A 21,798-nucleotide genomic window follows, 5' to 3' on the forward strand; every position below is an offset into this window, starting at 1 on the left:
TTTTTTCTTGGCTAGCCTGGCTGTAGGTTTACCAATTTTATGAATCATCTTAAAGAACCAGCTTTTGACTTTGTTGTTTTTTCCCCAATTGTTTTCCTCTCTCTCTCCCCTCCCTCCCTTCCTTCCCTTCCTTCCCTTTCCTTCCTTTCCTTCCTTCCCTCTTGATTTTATGTATTTATTCATGAGAGACACAGAGAGAGTGAGAGGCAGAGACATAGGCAGAGAGAGAAGCAGGCTCCATGCAGGGAGCTGGATGTGGGACTGGATCCCAGGAATCCAGGATCATGCACCCAACCGCTGAGCCAACTGGGCGTCTTCCTTCCTTTCCTTTCCTTTCCTTTTTCCTTTTTCCTTTCCTTTCCTCTGAGAAAGAGAGAGAGAATGAGCAGAGGAGAAGGAGAGGAAGAGAGAGAGAGAGAATCTCAAGCAGACTCACCTGCTGAGTATAGAGCCTGACTCAGGGCTCAGTCTTATGACCCTGAGATTATGACCTGAGCCAAATCCAAGATTCAGATGCTTATCCGATTGAGCCACCTAGCCATGTTTGCCTGTTTCAATTCCACAGATTTCTATTTTATTCTTCCTTTTCTTCTCCTGGCTCTTCTTGTTCTTGTTTCCTAAGGTAGAAGCTTAAGTTACTGATTTTAGTGTTCTCTTCTCTCTCTCTCTCTCTAACATATGCCTTCAATGCTGAAATCTTCCTCTAACCACTCCTTTGCAGCCTTCCACAAATTTGCATAAGTTGTATTTCCATTTAGTTCAGAATAGTTAAAAATTTCAGTGCTTCAACTTTAACTCATTTAATTTCCAAATGTATGGAGATTCTTCTGCTGTATTTCTCTTACTTAACTCCATGTGGTCTAAGCTAATGGTGTGTGATTTCCATTCTTTTAGATAGTTACAGTGTGTTTTATGGCCAGGATGTGGTCTGTCTGGTTCTGCGTGAGTTTGTGAAGACTGTGTAGTGCTGTGTTAGATGAAGTGTTAGACTAGTTGGTGCTGTTGTGTTCAACTGTATCCGCACTGATGTTCTGCCTAGTGGGTCTGTCAATTATTGTGTAGAAGGCTATAGAAGTTTCTAAAGGTGCTAGTGTGTTTATCCATGACTCCTTGGATGTTATCAGTTCTGCCTCATGTATTTTGACCCTCTCTTGTTAGGCACATACATACACAGTAAGGAGTGTTCTGTGTTCTCAGAGAATTGATCCCTTTTTCACTGTGTAATACCTTCTTTTATCCCTGAGAATTTTCCTCATTCTGCCATCTGCCTTGTCTGAAATTGATATGAGTTCTTCAGCTTTCTTTTGGGTGGTGTAGGCCTGGTTTCTTTCCCCCTTCCTTTACTTCTCTTCTACCTGTGTACTTCTATTTAAAATTTTTTATTTATTTATGATAGTCACAGAGAGAGAGAGAGAGAGGCAGAGACACAGGCAGAGGGAGAAGCAGGCTCCATGCACTGGGAGCCCGACGTGGGATTCGATCCCGGGTCTCCAGGATCGCGCCCTGGGCCAAAGGCAGGCGCTAAACCGCAGCGCCACACAGGGATCCCTGTACTTCTATTTAAAGTAGGTATCTTGTAGACGGCATATAGTTGGATCTTTTTATCTGCTCTTGCAGTCTCTGGTTTGATTGCTTGCTTGCTTGATTTAATTTATTTAGTCACCAAAGACATAGAAGGAGAGGCAGAGACCTAGGCAGAGGGGAACCAGGCTCCCCACTGAGCAGGGGGCCTTATGTGGGACTGGATCCCAGGACCCCAGTATTAACGACCTGAGCGGAAGACAGATGTTCAATCACTGAGCCATCCAGGCACCTCCAGTCTCTTGTTTTAATTGGCATATTTAGACCATCCACATTTTAGGTAATTGTTGCTGTAGTTGGGTTAATATTCACCATGTTTGCAACTGATTTTCACTCATTACAGTTGTTCTTTTTTATATTTTTATCACCCTCTCTTTCTCTTCCGTCTCTGCTTTTAGTTTAACATTTTATGGGATTCCATTCTTTCTTAGCATATTCATATACTTTTTCTTTTTAAAGATTTTAGTTTTGAGAGAGAGAGAGAGAAGGAGCAGGGGGAGGAAGTTGCAGGAGAGAAGGATAATCAGACTCCCCACTGAGCCCAATGCAGGGCTCTATTGCAGAACTTTGGGGTCATGACGTGAGCTGAAGGTAGACGCTTGAACCAACCGAGCCCCCAGACAACCCTGTCCATATACTTCTTTTTTTTTTTTTAAATATTTTTTTTAATTTTTATTTATTTATGATAGTCACACAGAGAGAGAGAGGCAGAGACATAGGCAGAGGGAGAAGCAGGCTCCATGCACCGGGAGCCCGACGTGGGATTCGATCCCGGGTCTCCAGGATCGCGCCCTGGGCCAAAGGCAGGCGCCAAACCGCTACGCCACCCAGGGATCCCCATATACTTCTTTAAAAGAATTTTTTGTGCTTGCCCTACAGTTTGTTATATTCATTTCTAACTAATCCAGGTCCACTCTGAAATAACATTACACCTTTTCACAGGTAGTGCAGTTGCCTTATAGGAGAATATATTCAATTCCTTTTTTCCCCATCCTTTATAACATTGCTTTAATTGACTTCACTTTGTCATATTCCTTAAGAACTCAGCACGCTGGTTTTAATACTTTTTGCAAGACAAGTCTGCTGAGCAGTAAATTCCTTGGGTTTATTTGAGTGTTTTGTTTTTATTTCTTTTCACTTTTTTGTTTTTTATTTTTATTTTTTTAAGATTTTATTTATTTATTCATGAGAGACAGAGAGAGATAGAGAGAGAGGCAGAGACACGGGCAGATGGCGAAGCAGGCTCCATGTAGGGAGCCGGACATGGGACTCGATCCCGGGTTCCCAGGATCACGCCCTGGGCTGAAGGCAGGCGCTCAACTGCTGAGCCACCCAGGGGTCCTCTTTTCACTTTTGAAGTACAATTTCACCAGCTACAGAATTCTTAGGTGGTGGGTTTTTCTTTTTAACCTTTTTTTACCTGCACCCTCTCTGTTCTTGCTTGCATGATCTCTGATGAGGTGTCTGATGTATTTCTTATCCTCGTCCTCTGTAGATAAGGTGCTTTTTTCTCCCCTCTGGCTCTTTTCAGTATCTTTATCTTTGGTTTTTGCTGTTTGAGTATTAGTGCAAGATGTAGATCTTTTTGGCATTTATTCTGTTTGGTGTTCTCTGAGCTTCCTGGGTATGTGGTCTGGTGTTTTATCATTAATATTGGAGAATTTTCAGCTATTATTACTTTGAATATTTCTTCTCCTTCCTCTCTTTGTTCTCCTTCTGGTGTTTTCCATCATGTGTTTGCTATCCTTTTTGCATTGTTCCACAGTTATTGGATATTTTGTTTCTTTTTGCATTTCACTTTTGGGAATTTCCATGAACATATTTTCGACCTTACTGATTTTTCCCTTGGCCACGTCCAAAGGCAGCCTTCATTGCTGTTACACTGTTCTTGGTTTCTCGCATTTCACTTTAATTCTCTCTGAGTTTCCATCTCACATTAGCATATTAATCCGCTAAGGCATTAGCATATTCATCATACTTATTTTAATCTCCGTATTTCTCCTGCTTCCATAAATCTGTGTCATATCTGAGTCTGATTCTTATGATTGCTTTATCTCTTCAAACTGTGTTTCTCTCTTATCATGTCTTGTAATTATTTTTGTTGAAAATTGGACATAGTTATTGGGTAATAGGAACTGATATAATCCAGCTTTTAGTGTGAGCTTTTATGTTAAGCCAGCTAGAGGTTAGGTTGTGTTGAATGTTTGCTATAGCTGTCAGTGTCAGAGGCTTCGGAAACCTTCGTGTCTCTCCCGTTCCCTGCCTCCTCCTCTGGCTCTTTAAGGAACTCTCTTGAGGTCTTTGATGTGCATCTCTCAGCTATGACCACTGTGGTTTCACTGGCACCCCGTTGGTGGGGAGTTGTTCTTGTGATCTTGATGGTTAAGTGTCCGTTATTTAGTGGGCCTGAGTCCTGGGCTCTGCTGACTCCTATAAGCATTTCTTAGCCTCCTTTTTTCCCCTCCTTCCTTAGTTGGGTCAGGAAGGCTAGCAGGGGCTGGAGTTCACCTTACAGCTCTTTCCCCAGGTCCAATAGGGCTCTATTTAAAGCTGCTTTTCTCAGAGGGCAGGCCTCGGTTACGGAAAAAGCTCTTGACTTAACGTATTTCAAAATGATTGTTTCTCTATTCTTCTATTGCAAACCCAAGGGGATTTTTCTCCAGTCTTCACTATGAGAATTTGGTGCAAGGAACGTGCAGGGGCCTCCTCCCCTAGGACTGGGGCTCAGGAGGTTTTTGACTCTCAGACTTCCGCATCCAGTCACCATCAATTCATCAGAGTTACCATTTTTGTTTTCCTACAAGCTTCTGGCTCCACCGGCTTCTGCTTTGCTAAGCTGATCTTGGCCATGAATCTCTCTATTCCTCTGTTTTTTTCTGATTTCCGAGAGGCAGTTTGCTCTGTGACTTTCATTCTCCCTAATGATCTGAGCTGAAACCAAAAGTCTCGCTTTACCTAGTTTTATCATTTGGTTCTTATTTTTATTGCTGGTTTGTAAAGAATTCGTTGTGTATTTTGAATACCAACTCCCTGCCAAATTATATTTGTAATTGGAAATATTCAGTTTCTCCTTTGGAAAAGATAGCCTGGAATGTTGTTTTTAATGAAACACACAAAGTTGTGGACAGGGTAGTTGACCAGAGGGAGGAAGATATGATGGATAATTAGTTTATTTTAAATCTCGATATTCATGTGAATTTGTGAAGATTTTAATACTTGCGATTTAGGTAGAATTTTAAAAGTGGAAGTCTTCTTTGTCTGAGTCTACAAGTAAGTCTTGAACAGATGCTCAGAAGGTAACCTATTAACAAGAATTTATTTATATTTATATTTCCAAGTAGGAAACATTAGAAAATGAAAGACCAATTTGAAGTTTATGTGTGATCTTCATCCTTCAGTAATTCCAATTTTCTTACTAATTAGCACCATGAGTGTTGCTTGGAAAAAAGTTATTTCCAAGATAATTGATACAGCCAAGCTATTAAAGAGAGAAAGAGAGAGAGAGAAAGACAGAGAGATCATGTTTTGAGCAGTGGTTTTATAAACTTATTTTCTGTGCAGGCCTTTGGTTTCCTCTTTTATTTGAGTCTAGAAGCAACGAGAAGCAAAGTAGTGGGGGAGGGAAGGTGAGATTTACATAGTAGTAAGTGAGATTCAAAAGAATATTTTATAAGATACTTGGGGGGGTACAGGGCTTGTTAGAAACAAATTGTACTGTTCGAAAGGGGAGAGGTGGTGTTAGGTTCAGAGTAACCCGGTTGGGGTGGTTATGTTACTTGCCTCTGCAGTCCTATTTGCCTTGGTGGGAGGAAAGGGAAAAGATAGCCAGATGTTGCAAATGATCCATGGCCACCTGGTCTGACAGAGTGGAGACCTGGGCATCAGAAGCTGGTAATGCTCCTTGGGCAGTCCAAGGTAATTGTTCAGCCAGCTGTGTTGGAGGAAGCAGACAACCTTATTTCTTACGTTATAGTTGACATTTTTTTCTGGCACAGAAACAGGTAAAGTCTGCCAAAGATAGGAATTCCTGAGACCCTGAGTAAACAGTTGCCTTTGTAATTCACACTCTCAAGACAGAGACCATATGTAGCCCTTCTTAGAGATCTGTGTGGGACTGGGGCTGAGTGATTAGGAGCCAGGTTGTCATTGGAAATGCTCAGTTTCTCTTCTTACAGATGTCCCGAAATGGTTGCTTGATGGGGCTGTCTCCTACCGAGGTAGTCTGTGTTCAGCGTAACACATCAGCTGCCTTCTGAAAGTTAGTGTGAGATTTAAGTGTTTATTCAACCATGCTTCGTTGCAGAACAGTCACCTTACTTTTGGATCGATTCCTAATTTAATAACAGGAGTCTATTTGCTCTACAAAAATGCACGTGGGATGTTTCCTCCTGAGCATCACATAAGAGCAGGTAGTTGATTGCCTGGAATGAGTGGAGGCAGGAAGGCAGTTCTCACTTCCCTTGTGGAGGTGATTCCTGTTTTTCTCCATCTCCAGAGACCAGGAATTCTAGTAGGGAAGTTACAAGCTCCTGAGCTATTCTACCTAACAGTGGATTTGTTGGGGCATGAACATGTGTCTCCCACTGTATTCAGCTTTGCCAAATCATCCTACAGGTGATTGTACGTGACCGGAGGTGACTGGCTTGCCGAGCCTTGTGTTGGCGTTAGCAGTACCCCGCTTCATCTCTCGTTATCTCCTCAGTCTCTGGACTGTGTGGTTTTCAGAACCCTTGTTTTATTGCCAGGGTAGGTGGTAGTTCATGTCCTGTTGCCGGGAAGGTGTTTGGTCATGAGCGTGGGCCTGACATTCTGCATTGGTTCTCAGAGTACATTGACCACAATTCATTGTGGACCCAGATGGTAAAAGGGAGTGGCCTGTTCCTCAGGGCCGAGATGGAACGGGATGTGGCGATTGTACAGAGGCTAGGTCCACGCTTCTCTGAGTTGTGTGAAAAGGGCTATAGAAACACAAGTTCTGTTGGAAGAAAAGTCAAGGTTGAGGTAGAATCTCACAGGGTAGATTTTTTTTCTTAAAACAGTTTATTCATTTACGAGAGAGAGAGAGAGAGAGAGAGAGAATGAATGAGCAGGTAAGAAGTGGCAGAGGGAGAGAAAGAAGGTGACCGACTGCCCGCTGAGCACCTGATGTGGGGCTCCTCCCTGAGGCTCTGAGATCATGACCTGAGCTGAAGGCAGATGCTTAACTGCCTGAGCCCCCCAGACACCCCTCATAGGATGGATTGAAACCTGCTTTTATGAGCTGACTTGGAGACATCACCACCATATTCACAGTATCACAGGAATATGTGTCCCAGAATCTAGCATAGAATTACAAGTGAACTTTTGTCACCAGCTCCATTTGATTTCGGTGGAGGAGGGACTGAGTAGTACTCCTTGAAGTTTAGTTTGGTCCCTTAGGCACTCAGCTACCACTCATTGAATGAGTGAGAGTCTGGTGTGAGGCTCAAGGCACTAAAGGTAATTTCTAGAGGGAGGGATCCTGCAACCTCCAGGACACCTTTCATTATTCATCCAGGTCAAGTGTGGACCTTTCGCTGCCTCTTTTCTTTTTTCTTTTGTTCCTTTGTCTTTCATCCTTGAGGTCATTTCATTGTCATTATGTTTGTCTAGTCACCTCTCTTGGAGTGCCTTAGCTATATGGTCAATTGGGTGTAGTAAGGAGTATTCCGTGTGTGCAGATCCCCGGGCTCTCCATTCTGGTGCACACACATCTGTGGTGGTAGTTCAGGGCCGGGGCTGTGGAGCTACATTGCTTGGACTTGGATTCTGGCTGTGCCAAGAATATCATGCCAACAGTGTGATGATAATACCTCATTGTCTGACCTCGTGGCACCTCTGTTCCTTATATGTGAATGATGATAATAGTGGTACCTACCTTGCATGCCAGAAGTGAAATCATAGGCTTTTGTGTGTATGACCTAAAATTTCTTTCAGACGATTCACTTGGAATGAAAAAGAATTTTGTATATTGTTGTAAGCATCTATCCATCCTGCTGTATACTGTCTGATATTTGCTGTTCACAGACACATATAAGGTTATGTTACTTATGGTCATGTGACTTTTTAGTCAATGAAATGTGAAAAGAAGTAAAGTGTGTCACTGCAAGGCAGAAGTCTTTGAGGGCCAGCGCACTGTCTGCTACATTTCTCCACCCGTGCACTCCCCGTTGGTCACAGGTGCTGTTCCAAATGGTAGAAGCTCTCGCACGGGGGCCCAGGAGTGTGGAAATGGGGAGCAGAGTTCCCAGAGGACATGTGTCCACAGAGTAGGAGTGAGGTAATCAATCTCCAGTGTCACGTGCCACTAACATTTGCGAGTTGTTTATGACCATTGTTCCCCTATTTAATTCTGATGAGTGCCTTCACCATGTTATATTTTAAATCTGTTTTTCTGACAGTATAGCTTAGTGATGTAGAGGGTAAAGCAGATGTAATTAACTTTCCATGTAGTTCTTTTTAAGTGGCTGCTCTTGGTCTGGGAGTTGCACTGTAAAAAGTTAAGGTTTATGTTCTTGTAAAAAACTATGTATCTTTTATTAGGTCTTTCTTGATAGACACGTACTCCCCTTCTAACTGCTGGGGTGAGGCCTGAGAAAGGCTGGCATGAACTAAAAGATCTCACTGGTTTTTAATGGTTTTTTTAAAGATTTTATTTATTTATTTATTTATTTATTTATTTATTTATGAATGAGAGAGAGAGATACAGAGAGAGGCAGAAACACAGGCAGAGGGAGAAGCAGGCTCCACGCAGGGAGCCAGATGTGGGACTTGATATCACCCAGGACTCCCAAGATCACGCCCTGGGCCAAAGGCAGGCGCCAAATCCTTGAGCCACCCAGGGATCCCCAGATCTCACTTTTTGATGTGATTATTCTGGAGTAATATAATAGCAGGATAGTGTGCCATCTTGGGTCAGACCTTGTCCATTTCGTGTTCTCTCTCAGCACTAATAAGACAGAGGGCCAGTATCTCTATGTTACTTTCAGATTCCTTTGTTTTCTTAATGAATTTCATGAGCTTATTTTGACTTAACAAGCAAGGGTTTTCAGTATCAAAGTATAACATGTAACTCACACACACCCCCGCCATATCGTCTGATTTATATCCTTTTTAGCCAAAAGAAGTGACCTATCATGTATCAAACAGTGTATTACATATGCAATTAGCATTTCACTTTTTTTGCAATTAGCATTTTAATTGTAACTTGTTTCCTTTGCAGATTGCAGGATTTCTTTTCTTTTGTAGTATTGCAGCCACAACTCTTTTTTTCTCCTTGTCCTTTCTGTGTTTAGTTCAGCCAAATGCTAATAAATTAAATGGTCTTCACGGTCAGCCTTAAGAATAAATTTTACCAATTTTAATGCCTTTAATGTCTTTTTGTTGTCTGATTGCTGAGGCTAGGACTTCCAGTATTATGTTGAATAGCAGTGGTGAGAGTGGACATCCCTGTCTTGTTTCTGATCTTAGGGGAAAGCCTCCCAGTGCTTCCCCATTGAGAATTATATTTGCTGTGGGCTAAAAACTATAGAACACTTCTTAATGAAATTGAGGAAGACACAAAGAGATGGAGAAATATTCCATGCTCATGGATTGGCAGAATTAATATTGTGAAGATGTCAATGTTACCCAGGGCAATTTACATGTTTAATGCAATCCCTATGAAAATACCATGGACTTTCTTCAGAGAGTTAGAGTAAATTATTTTAAGATTTGTGTGGAATCAGAAAAGACCTCTAATAGCCAGGGGAATTTTAAAAAAGAAAACCATAGCTGGGGGCATCACAATGCCAGATTTCAGGTTGTACTACAAAGCTGTGGTCATCAAGACAGGGTGGTACTGGCACAAAAACAGACACATAGATCAATGGAACAGAGTAGAGAATCCAGAAGTGAACCCTCAACTTTATGGTCAAGTAATATTCGACAAAGGAGGAAAGACTATCCATTGGAAGAAAGACAGTCTCTTCAGTAAATGGTGCTGGAAAATTGGACATCCACATGCAGAAGAATGAAACTAGACCACTCTCTTGCACCAGACACAAAGATAAACTCAAAATGGATGAAAGATCTAAATGTGAGACAAGAGTCCATCAAAATCCTAGAGGAGAACACAGGTAACACCCTTTTTGAACTCAGCCACAGTAACTTCTTGCAAGATACATCCACGAAGGCAAAAGAAACAAAAGCAAAAATGAACTATTGGGACTTCATCAAGATAAGAAGCTTTTGCACAGCAAAGGATACAGTCAACAAAACTCAAAGACAACCTACAGAATGGGAGAAGATATTTGCAAATGACATATCAGATAAAGGGCTAGTTTCCAAGATCTATAAAGAACTTATTCAACTCAACAGCAAAGAAACAAACAATCCAATCATGAAATGGGCAAAAGACATGAACAGAAATCTCACAGAGGAAGACATAGACATGGCCAACACGCACATGAGAAAATACTCTGCATCAATTGTCATCAGGGAAATACAAATCAAAACCACAATGAGAATGGGGAAAATTAACAAGGCAGGAAACCACAAATGTTGGAGAGGATGTGGAGAAAAGGGAACCCTCTTACACTGTTGGTGGGAATGTGAACTGGTGCAGCCACACTGGAAAACTGTGTGGAGGTTCCTCAAAGAGTTAAAAATAGACCTGCCCTACGACCCAGCAATTGCACTGTTGGGGATTTACCCCAAGGATACAGATGCGATGAAATGCCGGGACACCTGCACCCCAATGTTTCTAGCAGCAATGTCCACAATAGCCAAGCTCTGGAAGGAGCCTCAGTGTCCATCGAAAGATGAATGGATAAAGAAGATGTGGTCTATGTATACAATGGAATATTACTCAGCCATTAGAAATGACAAATACCCACCGTTTGCTTCAAGTGGATGGAACTGGAGGGTATTATGCGGAGTGAAGTAAGTCAGTCGGAGAAGAACAAACATTATATGTTCTCATTCATTTGGGGAATATAAATAATAGTGAAAGGGAATATAAAGGAAGGGAGAAGAAATGTGTGGGACGTATCAGAAAGGGAGACAGAACATAAAGACTGCTAACTCTGGGAAACGAACTAGGGGTGGTGGAAGGGGAGGTGGGCGGGGGGGTGAATTGGTGATAGGTACTGAGGGGGGCACTTGACGGGATGAGCACTGGGTGTTATTCTGTATGTTCGGAAATTGAACACCAATAAAAAATAAATTTATTATAAAAAAAAAGAAATGACACATACCCACCATTTGCTTCAACGTGGGTGGAACTGAAGGGTATTATGCTGAGTGAAATAAGTCAATCGGAGAAGGACAGACATTATATGTTCTTATTCATTTGCGGAATATAAATAATAGTGAAAGGGGATAGAAGGGAAGGGAGAAGAAATGTGTGGGAAATATCAGAAAGGGAGACAGAACATAAAGAATCCAAACTCTGGGAAACGAACTATGGGTGGTGGAAGGGGAGGTGGGGGGGGGTGAATGGGTGATGGGCACTGAGGGGGCACTTGACGGGATGGGCACTGGGTGTTATTCTGTATGTTGGCAAATTGAACACCAATAAAAAATAAATTTATTTTAAAAAATGAGGGAAAAGAATAAATTTTAGTTATAAATTTCATTTAAATTGGTATGTTACAAATTCTACAGAAGACAAAAATTTGAGTGTCACTAGTTAACGAAATTGATATGCATCTTTGGTTTCTAATTTGAATTATATTGCAAAGTGCATTCCAAACTTCTTGTTGTGATTTAGTTCTAATTTTAAGGCATTATGGTCTGAGAATATGCCAGGGACGATCCCAATCTTTCCGTATCGGTTCAGACCTGATTTGTGACCCAGTATATGGTCTTTTCTGGATAGGTTCCCGCTATCCCTTCACTCTGAAGAGTTTTGATCAGGAATGGATGCTGTATTTTATCAAATGCTTTCTCTGCATCTATTGAGAGGATCATATGGTTTTGGTTTTTCTCTTGCTGATATGATGAATCACATTGATTGTTTTACGAGTGTTGAACCAGCCTTGTGTCCAGGGAATAAATCCTACTTGGTCATGGTGAATAATTTTCTTAATGTATTGTTGTATCCTATTGGCTAGTATCTTGTTGAGAATTTTTGCATCCATGTTCATCAGGGATATTGGTCTATAATTCTCCTTTTTGGTGGGGTCTTTGTCTGGTTTTGGAATTAAGGTGATGCCTCATAGAATGAATTTGGAAGTACTCCTTCTCTTTCTATCTTTCCAAACAGCTTTAGTAGAATAAGTATGATTTCTTCTTTAAAAAAATTTTTTTTAAACTTTTATTTATTTATGATAGGCACACAGTGAGAGAGAGAGAGAGAGGCAGAGACACAGGCAGAGGGAGAAGCAGGCTCCATGCACCGGGAGCCCGACGTGGGATTCGATCCCGGGTCTCCAGGACCGCGCCCTGGGCCAAAGGCAGGCGCCAAACCGCTGCGCCACCCAGGGATCCCCTGATTTCTTCTTTTAAACTTTTGATAGAATTCCCCAGGGAAAGCCACATGTCCCTGGATTTTTGTGTCTTGGGAGGGTTTTGATGACCGCTTCAATTTCCTTCCTTGTTATTGGCCTGTTCAGGTTTTCTATCTCTTACTGTTCTAGTTTTGGTAGTTTGTGGCTTTCTAGAAATGTGTCCATTTGGCGTATAGCTATTCATAATATGTTTTTTTTTCATAATATGTTTTTACAATCCTTTGTATTTCCTTGCTGTTGGTAGTGATCTCTCCTTTCTCATTCATGATTTTAATTTTAGTCTTCTTTCTCTTCTTTTTAATAAGGCTGGCTAATGGTTTATCTTATTAATTCTTTCAAAGGACCAACTCCTGGTTTTGTTGATCTGTTCCACAGTTCTTCTGGTCTCGATTTCATTGAGTTCTGCCCGAATCTTTAGTAACTCTCTTCTTCTCCTGGGTGTAGGATCTATTTTCTGTTTTTTCTCTAGCTCCTTTAGGTGTAAGGTTAGCTTTTGTATTTGAGTTCTTTCCAGTTTTTGAATGGCTGCTTGTATTGCGATGTATTTCCCCCTCAGGACTGGTTTTGCTGCATCCCAAAGATTTTGAACTGTTGTATGTTCATTCTCATTAGTTTCCATGAATCTTTTTAATTCTTCCTTAATTTCCTGGTTTCCCCTTTCATCTTTTAGCAAGAGGGTTCTTAACCTGCACGTGTTTGACGTCCTTCCAAATTTCTTGTTGTGATTTAGTTCTAATTTTAAGGCATTATGGTCTGAGAATACGCAGGGGACGATCCCAATCTTTTGGTATCGGTTCAGACCTGTTTTGTGACCCAGTATGTGGTCTATTCTGGAGAAAGTTCCATGTGCACTTGAGAAGAATGTGTTTTCAGTTGAGTTTGGATGTAAAGTTCTGTAGATATCTGTGAAATCCATCTGGTCCAGTGTATCATTTAAAGCTCTCGTTTCTTTGGAGGTGTTGTGTTTAGAAGACCTATCAAATGTAGAAAGCGCTAGATTGAAGTCACCAAGTATAAGTGTATTATTATCTAAGTATGTCTTAAATTTGGTTATTAATTTGGTTATTAATTGATTGATATCAATTCTTCTGGTGGAGGGGCCTTTGTGCTGACTTTCAGGTGTGGGCACTTGGGGGAGCTGATCAGCCCCCTGCGTGGTGCAGGGCTCAATGAGTGATGTTATTTTTTTTATTTTAAATTTTAAAAATTTTTATTATTTATGATAGTCACAGAGAGAGAGAGAGAGAGAGAGAGAGAGAGAGGCAAGACATAGGCAGAGGGAGAAGCAGGCTCCCTGTGGGGTGTGCGATGCAAGACTTGATCCCAGGAACCCCGGATCATGACCGAAGCCAAAGGCAGATGCTCAACCACTGAGCCACTCACAGGCCCAGAAGACTACATTTCCACACCCCAGAGGATTTTGCAAATGTCCCCAAATTCTCAGTCATCCCACCAACTTCTAAAGGGAAGCCAGCCAGCTCACAGGGGATCTCAGAGATTTGAGAGGCTTGGGCCTCCTCGCATATATGCTTTGGGCACCCTTGGCCACTGCCCTCTGTGCGCATGCGCAGGGATGCCAGCTTCTGAGGTGCGCAGGCGCATTCGCATTTAGCAGCGTTGCTAGGTTACACTGGTTCTGCGTAGGAAGATTCTAAGTCGTTGGGCTTAGTCCCTGAGACATTGAGGCGAGGCCCACTTGCCTTATTGCTGGCGCGGGAGTGTATCGCACTAGAGGCGGTGAAACCTGTGTCACTGAAGCCTGTCGGCTTCATTATGAAAAAGAGATCTACAGCGCGGAATGGGTGGGGCCTGCTGCGCTTCGGCTTCAACCTCAGGCCTCTGAGGGTCAGGTCGCCGCCTATGACTATGACTGTTGACAGCTTCCACAGCCCCGGTCCCGGATACCACATCAGATATCAAGATCTCCGGGGAATCCACAGAGCTGTGATTGAGGGCGATACAGAAAAAATGCAGGAGATACAGCAGTTGCTGGTTTTTGGTTTACATGACTTAAATAAAAGGGACAGGAAGAACAGGTAACAGGGCTTTTGAGGCGGGCGGGAGGAGTCGGGGCGAGCAGTAGAGGGGCTCATGACATTAAAAGCAAAAATTCTGGAGTTTGATTCAGCCACAGACACAAAAAAAAACGCCTCTGAATCAGAAAGTAATATTAGCAAAATAAAAGAGAATGTACTTGCAAAATATTTACAACATATGTTTTGGAGAAAAAGAACATCTTCGTTTTACAGGGAAGTTATTACAGGAATGAGATAGGGGCCCCTGGATGGCTGAGTCAGTTGGCCTCTTCTGACCTCCTCTCAGGGTCATGATCTCTGGGTCCTGGAGCTTAGCCCCTGGTGAGGCTCCCTGCTCAGTGGAGAGTCTGCTTTTCTCTTTCCCCCTCCCCTCTGCTGGTGTTCTTAATTTCAAATAAATAAAATATTTTAAAAAGAGGCATAAAATCCCATTTTCCATCTCAAGCTTTGTGAAGATAAGGAATGATGTTACTTATACTACTTAAAATTTAAGTTGTTTTGGACTTTTCAGATAGTTTGGTGGTTATGTACCACATTGAAAAATAAGTATTTCCTTGAGCCATGAAGCTTATTGATGTAAAATATCTTTAGGAAATAATTAGAAATAAATAATATACAATATGCTATTCTCAGCACTATTTACAATAGCAGTGTATTAAGGAGTCACTTAATGGCCTGTATTTGTAAATGGCAGTGTATCCAGAGGCTGGACTACTATGTGACCACTGAATGTGGCAGAGATAATTGATACACATTAACATGCAAAGCTGTACTTTGGATCATTAAATGAGTGAAAAATTGTTTTGATGATACATACATATAAGCAGACAATGGTTTTGAGTTAGCCAAAAAGATGTGCAAATATAAAATTAGTTATCTTCAAACATTTGGATTCTAAGTGGATTTTTCATTTTCTTAAAATCTGTGATTTCTATAGGAAAGATACATAAAAATTCTAAGAAAGGTTTATTATCAATGAACTAATCCAGGAGAACAAGAATATGAATCTTGTGTAGACAAAAAATAGTTTCTACTTATTTACTTTAAAGAGATTTTATCGATTCATTTGAGAGAGAGACCAGGCAAACAAGCAGCAGGGAGGGGCAGGGGGACAACAAGCAGAAACCCATGGAGCAGGGAGCCTGATGATGTAGGGCTCGATCCCAGGACCCCTACACTTGAGCCAAAGGCAGATGCCTAACTGAGTCACCTAAGCGCCCCTCTTCCTATTCAAAAAAAATTGATGGGAGAGGATTGGTATTTTCTAACAACCTTTAGCCTCTTCAGAACTAAGGGGAATATTTTTATCTGTATTGTAGGTTGTATTACGCATACATTAAATATATACATACGGTTTTATTTATTTTTATTTATTTTTTTAAGGATTTTATTTATTTATTCACGAGAGACACACACAGAGAGAGAGGCAGAGACACAGGCAGAGGGAGAAGCAGGCTCCATTACAGGGAACCCGACGTGGGACTCGATCCTGGGTCTCCAGGATCACACCCCAGGCTGCAGGCGGTGCTCAACCGCTGCGCCACGGGGGATGACCTATACATATGTTTTTATTATGTGCAGCTTTATAACATCTAATAAGTGAACGGTTAATGATTTTATTTTGGTTAAATCCTTATAAAAATAAAAAATAAAAAATACAAATGGTATTGCAAAACCTTATAGAATTTTTGTTGTATCCCTCTTCTGAAAAAAAATTAAAAAATAGCAAATACACATTTTATTGCTATTTCAAAAATATTAGTTTACTTCACAAAAGTTTTCTTTAAAAATATTGAACTTTCTTGGTGCCTTGGTGGCTGTTTGTTGAGCATCAGACTCTTGATTTTGGCTCTGGTCATGATGTTAGGATTGTGGGGTTGAGCACCCTGTTGGGCTCCATGTTCAATGGGGAGGCTGCTTGAGATTGTCTCCCTATCTCTCTGCCCCTCTGCCCTTCACCGCACTCCTGCATTCTCTCTTTTTCCAAGAAATAGATAAATCTTTAAAAACTACAGAGCTCTCCAAATGAATTTTTTAATAATAAATTTATTTTTTATTGGTGTTCAATTTGCCAACATACAGAATAACACCCAGTGCTCATCCCGTCAAGTGCCCCCCTCAGTGCCCGTCACCCATTCACCCCCACCCTCCTCCCCTTCCACCACCCCTAGTTTGTTTCCCAGCGGTAGGAGTCTTCATGTTCTGTCTCCCTTTCTGATATTTCCTACCCATTTTTTCCCCTTCCCTTCTATTCCCTTTCACTATTATTTATATTCTCCAAATAAATTTATGTATTCTTTCAGTCCATTTATTTCTCAGACAAACCTGAACACAAGTTATGTAGCAGACATAGTCTACTCAGGATCTTTTCAATTTTAACAAGACTTCAGGGACTCCTGGGTGACTCAGTGGTTGAGCATCTGTCTTTGGCTCAGAGAGTGATCCCAGAGTTCTGGGATCGAGTCCCACATTGGTCTCCCCGTGAGGCACCTGCTTCTCCCTATGTCTGTGCTTTCTGTCTGTGTCTCTCATGAATAAATAAAATCTTAAAAAAGAAGACTCCATGTTGCCCAGTATGAGCAAGATGAGAAATTTTATGTATTTAGGTTTTAAGGCTTTCATTTTTAAGTAATCTCTCTACCCATCATGGGGCTGGACATTTAAGGACACATGCTCTACAGACTGAGCAAGCCAGGCACTCCTAAGATGAGAGATTTTATTTTATTTTGTAAATGATAAAAGATGTATTTATTGTAAAAAGAAAAAGAGAAGGTCATGGGAGGGGAGGAATAGAAGGAAAGCGTGGATCTCAAGCAAAATCCACCCTGAGCATGGAGCCTAATGTGGGCGTCTGTCTTCATGACCGTGAGATCATCCGGAGCTAAAACCAAAAGTTGGACACTCAGTCAACTGAGCCACCCGGGTGCCCCTAGGTGAGAAATTTTAAATGGAAGTATTAGGACTTAATCTCACGTGAAGCTTTTCCTTGGAACTTCCTGTCAAAGGAAAACATTTCTGAATCAGAAATTGTAAAAGATTACCTTTACCTGCCCTTTTGACATTGCAATAATACTAAATACTAATATTGGTAATTGAAAATACTTGATTTCTATGAATCTAAACATTTTCTATTAATTAAAATGCTTAGTAAAATGAGCTTCCCACCACCCCCCCAAAAATAAAAGAACTCTCCCCGTTTATTTGAATCCTGAGTTTCTTTTGACTTAAAATCCCTTGAAACTTAAAGTAAGGGTTGCTTTAAAAACATTCTTTTGTTCTTTTAGTCCTCTCTTCTCATAATGCTTTCAACTACTGAAAATTATTTTAGCTCTTGAACAATGTAATTCCAAGCATAGGACTAGAAGTGCAACAGACCTGTTGTATATGTCACTATTATTTCACTTAAGACACACCGTAGATTGTATGATGCCCCACTATTTATGTACCAAGAAGAAATTTTTAGAAATCATGCCAGTTATAGTTTTAAGACATTTTGAATTAGAAATTGGATTCCGATGTCAGAGATATTAAAAGGTGACAAAATGAGCATCTTGGAATCATTGAAATAGAGTATTCTTGCTCATCCTTAAACGTAGCTGCAAAGTGGGCATAATTGGATTGTTTTCCCTAATTGTAGTGGGTCTTTGTAAGTTGTAGTAATAGCTATAATAATATTTGTGCTAGGAACTAGTATTCTAAAACTTTGCATGGATCCTCATTTAAGGATCACGACAAGAGGTCTTGTGAGATAAGTACCTTTTATTTTATTTATTATTACTATTGTTTTGTAACCTCTATAACCAACAGGGGTCTCGAACCCCTGGCTCCCGAGATCGAGTGACATGCTCTTCAGAGTGAGCCAGACAGGCGACCTGAGACAACTATTTTTATGCCCATTTTGTGGATGAGGAAATTGCGATAAGGCTAAATGGTCACTGTGAAGCGACAGAGTTAAAGTGGGAATCAAACCCAGGTTGAGCTGCCTCCTGAGGTCATGCTCTTCCTAAACAGATAGGCTGCTCTTTTAATAGAGCGGTGAAGAATCACTAATAAATATTGTACTTTCTTCCAAAGAAAACTAAATCTTTGTTTTGGAGTCATGAGAATAATACAGTATTTAACATTTACAATTCTGTGAATTAATTTGAATGTTTTGGAAAGGTACACTGTAATTTCCTGACAAGTCCTTTCATGCTCACAGGACGGCTCTCCACTTGGCGTGTGCCATTGGGAGTGTAGATATGGTGAAGATCCTGGTACTTTCTCAATGCCAGCTAAACCTCCGTGATGGAGAAAACAGGACAGCTCTCGTGAAGGTGGGTGGTCACACCTATGTCTGCCTGAGGTGGATTGGATTGAAGTCCTTGGAATGAACATTTGTTGCAATTAAACATAACTCATTGGTGAAACTTGTGGCATGTTTCCTTTCAGTTCCCAGAATTTACATTCTGTTTCTCGTTATAATGCTGACAGGCTGTACAATGCCAAGAAGAGGCATGTGTAGATATTCTTCTCAGAAAAGGTGCTGATGTAAATACTAAGGATTTCAAGGACAACACCGCTCTCCATTATGCGGCCTATGAGGGAAATATCTCAATAGCACGCAAGCTGCTTTTGAATAAAGGAGATATAGAGGCCAAAAACAAGGTACAGGTCAAGTTTTTTTTACAACGTATTTCACATTATAAATAAATAAATAAATAAATAAATAAATAAATAAATAAATCAGTAAATCAATCAGTAAATAAATAAATAAATGTAGCTGCAAAAGGTTTTTCAACATGTATATGTAGATATATTTGTACTATAGCACATATATATATGAAGACATCGACACTGAATTTTATACAGCAGGTCCTGTCATCATGGAAACAACTCCAAAACCAAGGCAGAGGGAGGGAAAGAGAAAAGTAATGCATATAGTAAGGAAACATTCTGTCTGCTAGCTACCCTTCCACCCCAGAAAGAAAATCTTCCCCTTTGTGCCTGGGAGTAGATGGTGCCCTCAGAGCCCACAAAGGATTGAAGGCCTAGAGGGGAGTGTGGTGTTGATGGAGGCCGAAAGCTGTGCAGGGGCTTAGGAAATGGATGCTTCTGGGGATGAGTAGGAGACCGTGACCCAGAGGAGTAGCTTGGGTGAATGTAAATGGGAGGAGAAAGCAGCAGGTTGTAATAGGCCTTGGGCACTCTAGGCCCTAAGGTTCAGAAGATGAGAGCAGGGGGATCAGGTCATGACATCCTACAGGTGGTATCTGCTTGTGCTGGTAGCCACTCTGCCAGCCATGTACCACGGTGAGGCCTCCCATTCCGGAGAGTAGCTCCTGCTCAGCCTATGTATTTCCTCAGTGGGGTGGTAGGTGTGCATGGGGAGCTGGTGATGACCACACTTGCCAGTCTCCCTGTGTTTTCTTTGACATGCATTACCTTCAGTCGCTGCCCTTGCAGAAACACTGTTGTGTGTCATAGATAGGGTCGATTTTTCATATTTGGAAGCTCAAACATTTCCTGGATGAAAATATTTTGAAATAACTGTCTAAGCTTTTGCTTTAAATAACAAAACTTTTTATTTTTGAAGATTGTATTTATATGAGAGAGAGCAAACAAGAGTAGGGAGGAAAGGCAGAGGTAGGGAAAGAAACGGCCTTCCCACTGAGCCAGGTAGCCTGATGCACGGGGCTTGATGTCAGGAGTGGGATCGTGACCATAACCAGAGAGAGATGCTTGACCCACTGAGCCCCCCAGGCTTACCATAATACCTCTTCCTTCCTGCCTTCCTTTTTTTAATTAAGCTTTTTTATTTATTTATTTTTTCACCTCACACTCTGGGGTTTATGTACTTATTTTATCTTTTAGTTTTTTCTTTTTAAATTTTTTTAGTTGGAGTTCAGTTTGCCAAGAAAGAGCACAGGACCCAGTGCTCATCCCGTCAAGTGCCCCCCCCTTGGTGCCCGTCACCCAGTCACCCCAACCCCCCACCCACCTCCCTTTCCACCATCCCTTGTTTGGTTCCCAGAGTTAGGAGTCTCTCATGTTCTGTCCCCCTCACTGATATTTCCCACTCGTTTTCTCTGCTTTCCCCTTTATTCCCTTTCACTCTTTTCTATTCCCCGTATGAATGAGACCATGTAATGTTTGTCCTTCTCCGATTGCCTTACTTCACTCAGCATAATACCCTCCAGTTGCATCCATGTTGAAGCAGATGGTGGGTATTTTTTGTTTCTAATTGTTGAGTAATCTGTGGTATATGTCCACAATGGAATATTACTCAGCCGTGAGATTTTATTTTTTGCGGGGGAGTGAGCATGTACAAGCAGGGGGTGTTGTGGGGGCAGAGGGAAAAGAAAGAGAGTAAGAATCTGAAGTAGACTTTGCGCTGAGTCTGTCGCAGCGCTGGATCTTATAACTCTGATCATCACCTGAGTTAAGACCAAGAGTCAGATGCTCAACGGACTGAGCCACTCAGTTGCCCCTAAATAATGATACCTCTAAAGAAGCATTAGAGAAGGCAAGTTTCTTTTATGTATTTATGGCAAATATTTATGAGAACACAGAATGTGTTCTGAAACTTTATTTTCAAAAATGTTTTCTCACCCAGTTTGTTTTCTTATTTAGTGTCAAACAACAGAGGAAAGCAAAATTTGCCTTGGAAATAGGCTTTGTCTTAAAACACAAAACAAGTGTATTTTACAATATCAAATCTTGCTGCTGTTGAGAAGTTCCTATTTGATCAAAAAGTGATTGATTAACACGGTCAGAGTTTGTCTTTTATCAGCCTTGACTTAAGAGGGACAAAAGAGGGGCAAAGGAGAAAGCAGTCAGGAACATGCAGAGCGATTTAGAAATTTGGCAAGTGAGGGGAAATATCAAGACAAGGTTTTGGGATTGTGTTTGTTTTTCTTAGTGTTTATGTTTAGGTAAGGAGTCTTCAATTTTCAGGGATAATAATTCTTACTTTACGAACCCGTGAGTGTGTTGTAAACTTATATAGAGATCAATTCTAGGAGGACTCTAAGGACATCAGATTGGCAGTAAACAGGTGGTTGAATGGGCACAAAAAGGGACGCCTGTGTGGCTCAGTGATTGAGCATATGCCTTCGGCTCAGGGCATGATCCCGTGGTCTCCGAATCGAGTCCCACATGGCACTCCTTGAATGGAGGAGCCTGCTTCTCCCTCTGCCTGTGTCTCTGCCTGTCTCTCTCTCTTTCTCTCTCTCTCTCTCTCTTTCATCTCTCATGAATAAATCAATAGAAATCTTAAAAAAAAAAACAAAAAGTGGACAAGCAGAGGAAAGAACACAGTATAGTATTTTGCAGCTATAGCCACTTAGATACGAGTCTAAACTCTGCTTGCAAATCTAGAATGTCTTGATGGGAAGGATGTAAGGAGTGTGTAAATAATGGAATCAAGTTGCATTTTGAGTTTACTAGTCCTTGTTCTACCTCTAGCCATGGAAATTGAATGCAGGTTTGATAAGTGACTCATTTCTGTTTTTGGCTGAATCCTCAAGTGATAGGGAGAATTGGCCACATAGGTGAAAGAGGAGACTGGCATGGTTGTGTACTGTACTACTTCTCAGCTAGACTTGTGCTGGTGAATCACAGTCAACTAGGGAATTTAAAAGAATTTACAAGCCTAAACTGTCCCGTGAAGATTTCGATGGAGTGAATCCAAT

At 41.2% G+C, this 21,798-nt stretch overlaps 1 protein-coding gene across 6 annotated transcripts in view; it reads left to right on the top strand.

Annotated features, from left to right (window-relative positions):
- Positions 1–13,742: 13,742 nt before the first annotated feature.
- The window catches only part of LOC140629427 (ankyrin repeat domain-containing protein 26-like), a 171,683-nt gene continuing 163,627 nt past the window's right edge, over positions 13,743–21,798 (top strand). For 3 of the 6 annotated variants that reach the window (XM_072818893.1, XM_072818895.1, XM_072818894.1), the window contains exons 1-3: positions 13,763–14,125; positions 18,327–18,441; positions 18,599–18,772. In XM_072818893.1, coding sequence (XP_072674994.1) covers positions 13,863–14,125; positions 18,327–18,441; positions 18,599–18,772 — 552 coding nt within the window. In that variant the 5' untranslated portion in view covers positions 13,763–13,862. Of the gene's footprint in view, positions 14,126–18,326; positions 18,442–18,598; positions 18,773–21,798 lie in introns of all 6 variants that reach the window. The other 3 variants (XM_072818898.1, XM_072818897.1, XM_072818896.1) reach the window with 3 other exon arrangements.

Source organism: Canis lupus, assembly GCF_048164855.1.
Source record: "Canis lupus baileyi chromosome 5 unlocalized genomic scaffold, mCanLup2.hap1 SUPER_5_unloc_4, whole genome shotgun sequence".
NCBI classification, from domain to species: domain Eukaryota; kingdom Metazoa; phylum Chordata; class Mammalia; order Carnivora; family Canidae; genus Canis; species Canis lupus.